The sequence below is a fragment of the Danio rerio genome, chromosome 11 (genome assembly GCF_049306965.1).
Source record: "Danio rerio strain Tuebingen ecotype United States chromosome 11, GRCz12tu, whole genome shotgun sequence".
In the NCBI taxonomy this organism is placed as follows: domain Eukaryota; kingdom Metazoa; phylum Chordata; class Actinopteri; order Cypriniformes; family Danionidae; genus Danio; species Danio rerio.
The window spans coordinates 46565674-46575000 of NC_133186.1; the positions used below are offsets into that span (position 1 = coordinate 46565674).

Genomic DNA, 9327 nt, shown 5'->3' on the forward strand with positions numbered 1-9327 from the left:
TGAACTAGGTATTGCACTCCTGGATCAAAACAAATGTAAGTGCAGGTTGCCAGATTGGGGACAGGAGCAGGGCATCAGCATCAACGCTTCCTATTTACTTTGAATGGGTGACGTCAGGCTTTTCCCGTACAGCATTGTGGATCCGTCAGTGCCGCTTCAGAGGCATTGCTCGCTGCAGAAGTTGGAATATTCTCAACTTTTCAAGCGCTAATGGTAGCGTCAGCCAATCAGATCGCTTTATGCAAATACCCCATCGGCGATCGCAACTTCAGACACACCCTCGGTCAAGTGTTGATGCTGAAGCTCCATGACAATCGAGCCTAAATGCTGATATAAATCATGTTCTAAATAAAAGCAACGGCACCCAATAGCAGGAATATTCTCTATATTAAAATTAGTTTTTGTCCTGACCAACACCTCGAATTAATATTTTATGCCTTGCAGGTGAACAACAGAAAACTATGACGGCCTCAGGTAAACCTCAAGTGCCTTATTCAGTGTTAAATACTAGTAATGTGAGTTTGAGTGCCGTTTCACATGATATTTATTGCCATACTACTGAAAGCAGCAGCAGTTCACCTCAGATCTGGAAAATAAAATAAACCGATGGCATATAAAGTTAAGAATTAAACACATATCAGTGTTTCAGCATCTAGATTTAATCATGTTAAAGGGCGTTAATGTGTATTAATTAGATTTTAAACCTTACCATTTGGTGAGTGAGTGCACTATTCTGTGCTTACATTTCTGTCGTGTTTTGTCTGGTGCAAACAGCCAAATTGCCCATCACTGTATATCTCGTCACGAAGTGTGTTGTTAGGACACGGGGTTACAATGTGACCTGCTCACCTAATGTTTACATTCGTTATATTTATATCATTTGCTAATTAATAAACTCATGTTGAACTGAATCTGTCTCATTTTGGAGTCTGCATGCTTATGTCTTTCTGAATGAATGAATGAAATACGCTGTTTTCCACAGTAACCCAGATGCTGAAATATAATTGGCTAATCTGGCATTGGGCGGGTTAAAAGACCAAAACAAAGACAGCCGTTCCGGCATGAAAGACACATTTTCAAAGCAGAATATCTGACTTCAGCATTGTTTATTAAATAAACAAGAATGCTCACTGAGCATCTTTCTGAAATATCTGCACAAACTTACATACAGCACCTTTAAATAATACCAAATATAAATATAACAAACAAATAAATATGCATTCGAACACCCCTATAATGGATCATACCATTGTGAATGCATGATTGCGCACAGTTACTGTCAACCCAGGCTCATTCTGAAAATGTAGTCCAGCGGACATTTCTGGAGACCGCAAAATACGTCCCGGGAGGAACGTATTTGTGCAGTTTTTTTTTTTCGTGAATCCGCAAGAGACCGCTGTGTGCACTTTTTCGTATCTCGTGCGTCTCTCACAAGTGCCGTTCGCGCCCGTGCTGTTCTCGCGTCAACCCACTAGAGGCCGCTGTCTGACTGATCGAATGATTGACTGCGCGACCGGCCAATCGGCTGACCCGCCCTCCTTCTTCCCTGAACCCAACCAGTTTTACCGATTGACCCGCCCGCCTGCTCACTTCCCTAAACCCGAGCAACAATTTAGAAAAGCCGTCTAGAAAAAGAAAAGCCCTCGTCTGTTTTTCGGATTTCACCACGTTCTCACCCTGTTATGAACTCGTTCACTTTATTTTTTGGATTCTGTTTTTGTCTTACCTGGTTTCTGGAACCGCTCTTCCCCGGATTCGAACCCGGACGCCTTTGTCAACTCCTCCTCTCTGCATCTGAAGTCCGCCGACGCACACAATGTGCTGACCGGACAAACTGACTGCAGTGGGAAAGCCCTCCACACGGAGGTAAGCGGTCAGCCGGCAAGCGCGAAAGGGAACGGCGTCACACCGCCCCGTAGCGTTCGCTTAATAAAATGAAATGCAGCCATACGTACCTCCCGGGACGTATTTCGAGGTCTCCAGAAACGTCCGCTGGACTACATTTTCAGAATGAAAACAAATAATAATTGAAAAAGGAGATCTGACAGGATTGAGTTTGTCTCTGTTCACCGTGAAAGTGACAGTATCAAGAAACAGCAGCAGATCATCCTCTCAATATTGTTTTATAATTGTTTTGCGTTGAATACATGAATATGCACATGTTGTCAGTGTTACAGTTCTCAATTTTGTTGTTTTTTCCCCATTTTTTATCATTTTCATTGTATTTTCTGAATATAGTTCATGAGTTTAAGACTTTTTAACATGTTTTATGAATTAAATCTAATAAAATGTGTAAAAAATGATCAAATAAATCATGTTACTTGTGTCTTTTTCAGGTTTTGTTGTACATTAAACTTAATATTCATATTTTTTATGTTCTTTTAAACCATATATAACATATATACTATTTTATTAACATGTTTTCTGAATTAAATCTAATAAAATACTGCACTCATGACACAAAAGTCATACAGGCATATCTCCCTGCAGCCCAAGACTGGTTACTCACTGAAGCTAAGCAGGGCTGAGCCTGGGCAGAGCATCATCCAAGTGGAGCTGCACACTGGTGGTGGTGAATTGAATGTGAATTTAAGCACTTGAATATTCATCTCTACTTCACATTAAACTATTGAATGGCTTCAGAACATTTAGGATATAGTAGCCTACATGACAACTTTCTAGAGCCCTATATTAGGCTACCTGCATGGCTTTTGTTGGCTTACATGGAATACAGCGCAATCGCAAGATCGGATTTGGATCTGTACCAGCTGGCCGATCCAGCAATAATATGCGGTATCAAACCAATATCCAATCCAAGTATCGGGATCAGTCCATCCCTACTTTAAAGAGCACATAGATTACCCCTTTTTCATATTTAATATATGTCTTTTGTGTCCCCAGAATGTGTCTGTAAAGTTTCAGCTCAAAACACCCATCAGAGTATTTATTAGAGCTGTCTGAAGTGTCTGTATTACAGCTGGGAAAAGGTTGTCGCTGTTTTTTTTGCACTGTGCCTTTAAGGCTAGTTCTCCCCGCCCCCTTCCCACGTGCCTATCAGCAACATGCCTCAATCGTCAGGAAGCAGATCTCACAAGGGCCGGAGTGGGACTCCTTTTCAGCCCTGGAGTTTCAAGCATTAGACCGGCCCACCTCAGTTCACGACTGACTATATTAAAATAAGGTCATTTCCAATTCAGTTTCTAATGACACGATCTGCTTTAGAACTTCAAATGCTCAACAACCTGACAGTTTTATATGACTAAATAATGAAAAAGAAAAAAAGAAAATAATTACTCAGGTGAGGATCGAACACGGATCGACGACGTCGTAATTTAACGTGCTGACCACTGGACCACAAACTCTCCCGGTCCTCCCGATAGGCCAATCCGAGCCTGGATCTCACGTAAGAACTTTACCAATCAGTATTTGATGCATTTTTTGTGGAGTTGCAACAACGAGTCACACACAGTGTCATTACAAAGTGCACACACACATAGTGAGGACACACACCCATAGCGCAGACACACACACACACACACACAGTGAGAGAGACAGCGCGTTAATCTTTACCCTCGTTTTGCATGCATATGTGATATGATACAGGTTAATCTCCACTGCTGTATGGATGTCTGTTATGTAATGTACAAAATAAACCCAATTTAACGTCCACAAACCGGGATTGAAGCGTCTTCTTTTATATTCGTTTTGACACGCGGCTGTGCTGATGACGTGAATCGCTGTATTCCATTACACGCATGCCCTGATTTAAAACATTTACACATGTGAAACTCACTCTTGATCACATCTGATGATGACTGATGATCTTAGCGAACTGAACAGAGCTTTTATTCCCGGTTGCTTAGCGCTCGTCCTGTCTTGTTGATATGATTATATGCGTGACTACGGAGACATGTTAATGCAGCTGTCAATCAATATTGGTGGGCGGGGGGGACCGCACTCCTACGTCAAGTTGCGGTCGATCTGAAAACCGCTCCAATTGCTCCACCGTTTATATGTTAATAAATAAATAAAAAAAGGACTGGGTGTGTTTATATCAGCCCAATATGACGGTCTATAAAGTGGAGGAACTATGACGTCAATTTGTAAGCAAAAACCCAGAAGCGAGTTAGCATTTTAGCACTTCCGGTTCCCTCGTCCCAAAGTCAATGGGTTTTTTGAAAGGGGTTTCAGTAAAATCGCTTAAACAAGATCCGTGGCGAACACCAACTCAAGATACTTTCACGTTTTGTTCTACGACATAAAACACATCAGTTACAGCACACTCTTCAACTTTTAAATCGATTATGCTTCTTTAAAAAGACGGTTGCTATCAAGTTGCTAAATGGGACTACAGGCGGCATCGGGGACATTATACGTCATCGAGCTGATCTGGTCTGGAGCGCAGCTCGCTTGTGTTGGGCGTTTGGATTTGCCTGTTATTTAAGTATTTTCATGAATAGTATTTTATAGTTCGTAGTATTATTTTAATTAGGAATTCAGATTGTGTGTAGATAATTCCTTCACTTATAAAGGCTGTCAAAACAGACTAATTTGTTGATCATTTATTTTAATTAAACGATATTATGAAGATACTGCACACCAGCGCAGCCTGTTTCTTTCCTACTCTCAGTAATGCAAACGTGAGAATAAATGTATAAAAATACGTGCATGTTAACTGTCATTTTAACATGATCAAGTGATTTCTCGTCTTGTTTTCTTCATCTGAACACATTTAACTGCAGTATTTACACTCCTCCATAAGCGTTCAGCAGATGTGACTGTATGGGCTGTTTTTCGCTGTAATTCGTGACAAAATAGGAATATCGAATGTTGCTCTGTGTCCATGATGGAACTTGCAGGCATTTGATTGACTTGTTTCTCCTCACGCCTCATTTCTGTCGTCTGTTTAAGGTAAGCGGGCTGTGTGCGCGAGCGATACACTTATTTAAATATGTCTAATGATGATACTATATAGGCACATTCATACACATTTTTTAAAACTTTTAGAACAACCGCAAAGCAAAACAGACGTATTTCCCACGTAAAAACGATCCAAAAGGCACAAAGGTCTATGCGTGTTTGCGTATTTATTAGTTTATAATATAGACCATGGATTATAATATAATAAACAGAGAGATTAACTCTTTGTCATGGACATTATTTCTAAAAAATAAGCTTGATAAGTCGTCTGTAGCACGGTGGTGCTGACGTCACAGACAAGCGCCCCGAGGGCGCTGTAGTACAATTATAGCCTAATGTTAGCTTTTCAAGTCTTGCGTTTGCATTTAAGATCCAAAAGTGCTCAAAGTTGTATTTTCGTGTGAGGATTATCCGGCTGAACAAAACGTGTAAGTGTAATGAACCGTGTTTGAACACAGAGCTTATTATTCGCAATCTTCGAAAAGCCTATGGGAAAATCCTATAGGGATTTTCACGAGGGAACCAGTTTTATGCTAGCAGCCGATTAGCCTACAAAGTGATGTCGTAGTTCCTCCACTCTATACACTATACCTACACACATGTCTGTCCAAACTGTTGATTTTTCACCATAGGTGCCCTTTATATGGGTAAAACAATAGATTTTTGCATTAACATTATTACATACCCTCAGGTTTATGCGTCGAATAATGTGCGAACAATAATATCCGTAACAGAGCTGTGGTGTTTATTTTACAACAACAATATTCATGATTCAATACATAAGATCATGAAGATCAAAACTAACATTCATAATGTTATAAATATTAATAAATAATAACAGAGCAGATAAACCCAGTGTAAAATGCTCAATATCACACGGTAGATTAGTCGTCTGAATTACGTCTTGCATTGCGTTATGACACATCACGTAATAAACAGATATATTAAAGTGACGTACCGTACGTAAAGTGTGTTCTCATTGCACATGTTTACAGTGTTGATCAGCGGCTTACAGTAAAATATAAATATGGCATAAAAAAAGCAACAACAGTAAAGCGAGCACAGGTCTGGTTTTGGCCACGTGAGCACTTGTTAGTGTGCAAGTGTACAGGACTGAAGGGTGCACGGGATTAGTTGAACATGATGGATTCTGGGTCCTGGTTCATCATGTGTGCCATGTGACGCAACACGTCCTTCTTCGTGATGATGCCCAGCAAACGTCTGATGAGAGAGAAAGAGCCAATCAGGCGTCAGCTTTTCGCATCTCTAATCAGATGCAAATTCAGTTTTAAAGTCTGCGTGAACAGGACTTTTACTTTAGTATGTTGATGCACTTCTAACAGAAATGGAATATTAAGTAGGGGGTGGGGCTTTCCTTTTGTGCATCATTCATTGGGATGTGGTGAACGGGAGATTGGCATCATGGATGTGCAGCTGACAAATCTGCAGCAACTGTGTGATGCTATCATGACAATATGGAGCAAAATCTCTGAGGAATATTTCCAGTAGCTTGTTGAATCTCTGCCGTGAAGGATTAAGGCAGTTCTGAAGGCAAAAAAGGTCCAACCTGGTACTAATCAGGTGTACCTAATAAAGTGGCCGGTGAGTGTATGGATGTGTGTGTGATGGTCTTACCCGCTGCGTGTGACCAGACACTGCCGCAGGCCCAGTTTCCTGAAGATGTCCACCACGGTCTCCATGGGCGTGTGGTCGGTGACGGTGAACGGGCTCAGATTCAGGATCCGTCTGAGCTTCAGGGGCTGAGTGTTTGATGCTGGAAGCTGAGGAGCGTCTTCAGTGAAATACACCACTGAGTTACTGACCACACCGTCCTGCTTCTGACGCGCGTTCTCTGCACATGCACACACATAGAGGACATAGCTGTGTGAGGATAATAATGTGTGAGTGTATAATGTGTGTAAGTATATTGTGTGCAAATATATAGTGTGTGAGTATGGTGTGTGTGTATGTGTCTGTATAGAGTTTTTTGGTGTTTAGAGGGTGTATAGTGTGTGTATAGTGTGTGTTTCATACTGATGGCCAGGATCAGATGTGTATAGTGTGTGTGTCATACTGATAGCCAGGATCAGGTGTGTATAGTGTGTGTGCCGTACTATTGGCCAGGATCAGGTGTGTATAGTGTGTGTATAGTGTGTGTGTCGTACTAATGGCCAGGATCAGGGGTGTATTGTGTGTGTGTATAGTGTGTGTGTCGCACTAATGGGCAAGATCAGGCGTGTATAGTGTGTGTATAGTGTGTGTGTTGTACTGATGAGCAGGATCAGGTGTGTACAGTGTGTGTATAGTGTGTGTGTTGTACTGATGACCAGGATCAGGTGTGTATAGTGTGTGTGTAGTGTGTGTGTCGTACTAATGGGCAAGATCAGGTGTGTATAATGTGTGTGTATAGTGTGTGTGTCGTACTAATGGGCAAGATCAGGGGTGTATAGTGTGTGTGTCGTATTAATGACAAGGATCAGGTGTGTATAGTGTGTGTATAGTGTGTGTGTAGTACTGATGAGCAGGATCAGGTGTGTATAGTGTGTGTGTAGTACTGATGAGCAGGATCAGGTGTGTATAGTGTGTGTATAGTGTGTGTGTAGTACTGATGAGCAGGATCAGGTGTGTACAGTGTGTGTATAGTGTGTGTGTTGTACTGATGACCAGGATCAGGTGTGTATAGTGTGTGTGTAGTGTGTGTGTCGTACTAATGGGCAAGATCAGGTGTGTATAATGTGTGTGTCTTACTGATGACCAGGATCAGGTGTGTATTGTGTGTATAGTGTGTGTATAGTGTGTGTGTATGTGTCTGTATAGAGTTTGTGTGAGTGTATAGTGTGTGTGTATAGTGTGTGTGTCGCACTAATGGGCAAGATCAGGCGTGTATAGTGTGTGTATAGTGTGTGTGTCGTACTAATGGGCAAGATCAGGGGTGTATAGTGTGTGTGTCGTATTAATGACAAGGATCAGGTGTGTATAGTGTGTGTATAGTGTGTGTGTAGTACTGATGAGCAGGATCAGGTGTGTATAGTGTGTGTGTAGTACTGATGAGCAGGATCAGGTGTGTATAGTGTGTGTATAGTGTGTGTGTAGTACTGATGAGCAGGATCAGGTGTGTACAGTGTGTGTATAGTGTGTGTGTTGTACTGATGACCAGGATCAGGTGTGTATAGTGTGTGTGTAGTGTGTGTGTCGTACTAATGGGCAAGATCAGGTGTGTATAATGTGTGTGTCTTACTGATGACCAGGATCAGGTGTGTATTGTGTGTATAGTGTGTGTATAGTGTGTGTGTATGTGTCTGTATAGAGTTTGTGTGAGTGTATAGTGTGTTTATAGTGTGTGTGCCGCACTAATGACCAGGATCAGGTGTGTATAGTATGTATAGTGTGTGTGTGTCATACTGATGGCCTGGATCAGGTGTGTGTGCAGTTTACGTGTAGTGTATGTGTGTGTGTATAGTGTGTGTATAGTGTGTGTATAGTGTGTGTGTCGTACTGATGACCAGGATCAGGTGTGTATAGTGTGTGTGTATATTGTGTGTGTTGTACTGATGACCAGGATCAGATGTGTATAGTGTGTGTATAGTGTGTGTGTTGTACTGATGAGCAGGATCAGGTGTGTATAGTGTGTGTATAGTGTGTGTGTTGTACTGATGAGCAGGATCAGGTGTGTATAGTGTGTGTATAGTGTGTGTGTTGTACTGATGAGCAGGATCAGGTGTGTATAGTGTGTGTGTAGTACTGATGAGCAGGATCAGGTGTGTATAGTGTGTGTATAGTGTGTGTGTAGTACTGATGAGCAGGATCAGGTGTGTACAGTGTGTGTATAGTGTGTGTGTTGTACTGATGACCAGGATCAGGTGTGTATAGTGTGTGTGTAGTGTGTGTGTCGTACTAATGGGCAAGATCAGGTGTGTATAATGTGTGTGTCTTACTGATGACCAGGATCAGGTGTGTATTGTGTGTATAGTGTGTGTGTATGTGTCTGTATAGAGTTTGTGTGAGTGTATAGTGTGTTTATAGTGTGTGTGCCGCACTAATGACCAGGATCAGGTGTGTATAGTATGTATAGTGTGTGTGTGTCATACTGATGGCCTGGATCAGGTGTGTGTGCAGTTTACGTGTAGTGTATGTGTGTGTGTATAGTGTGTGTATAGTGTGTGTGTCGTACTGATGACCAGGATCAGGTGTGTATAGTGTGTGTGTATATTGTGTGTGTAGTACTGATGAGCAGGATCAGGTGTGTATAGTGTGTGGGTATAGTGTGTGTGTCGTACTGATGAGCAGGATCAGGTGTGTATAGTGTGTGTATAGTGTGTGTGTAGTACTGATGAGCAGGATCAGGTGTGTATAGTGTGTGTGTTGTACTGATGACCAGGATCAGGTGTGTGTGCAGTTTACGTGTAG

At 41.7% G+C, this 9327-nt stretch overlaps 1 protein-coding gene across 1 annotated transcript in view; it reads right to left on the bottom strand.

The window, feature by feature from the left end:
• Positions 1-5644: 5644 nt before the first annotated feature.
• The window catches only part of clcn4 (chloride channel, voltage-sensitive 4), a 20796-nt gene continuing 17113 nt past the window's right edge, over positions 5645-9327 (bottom strand). The window contains 2 exon segments of the mRNA NM_001077318.1: positions 5645-6141; positions 6556-6772. Of these exon segments, the coding sequence (NP_001070786.1) occupies positions 6051-6141; positions 6556-6772 (308 nt within the window). The 3' untranslated portion in view covers positions 5645-6050.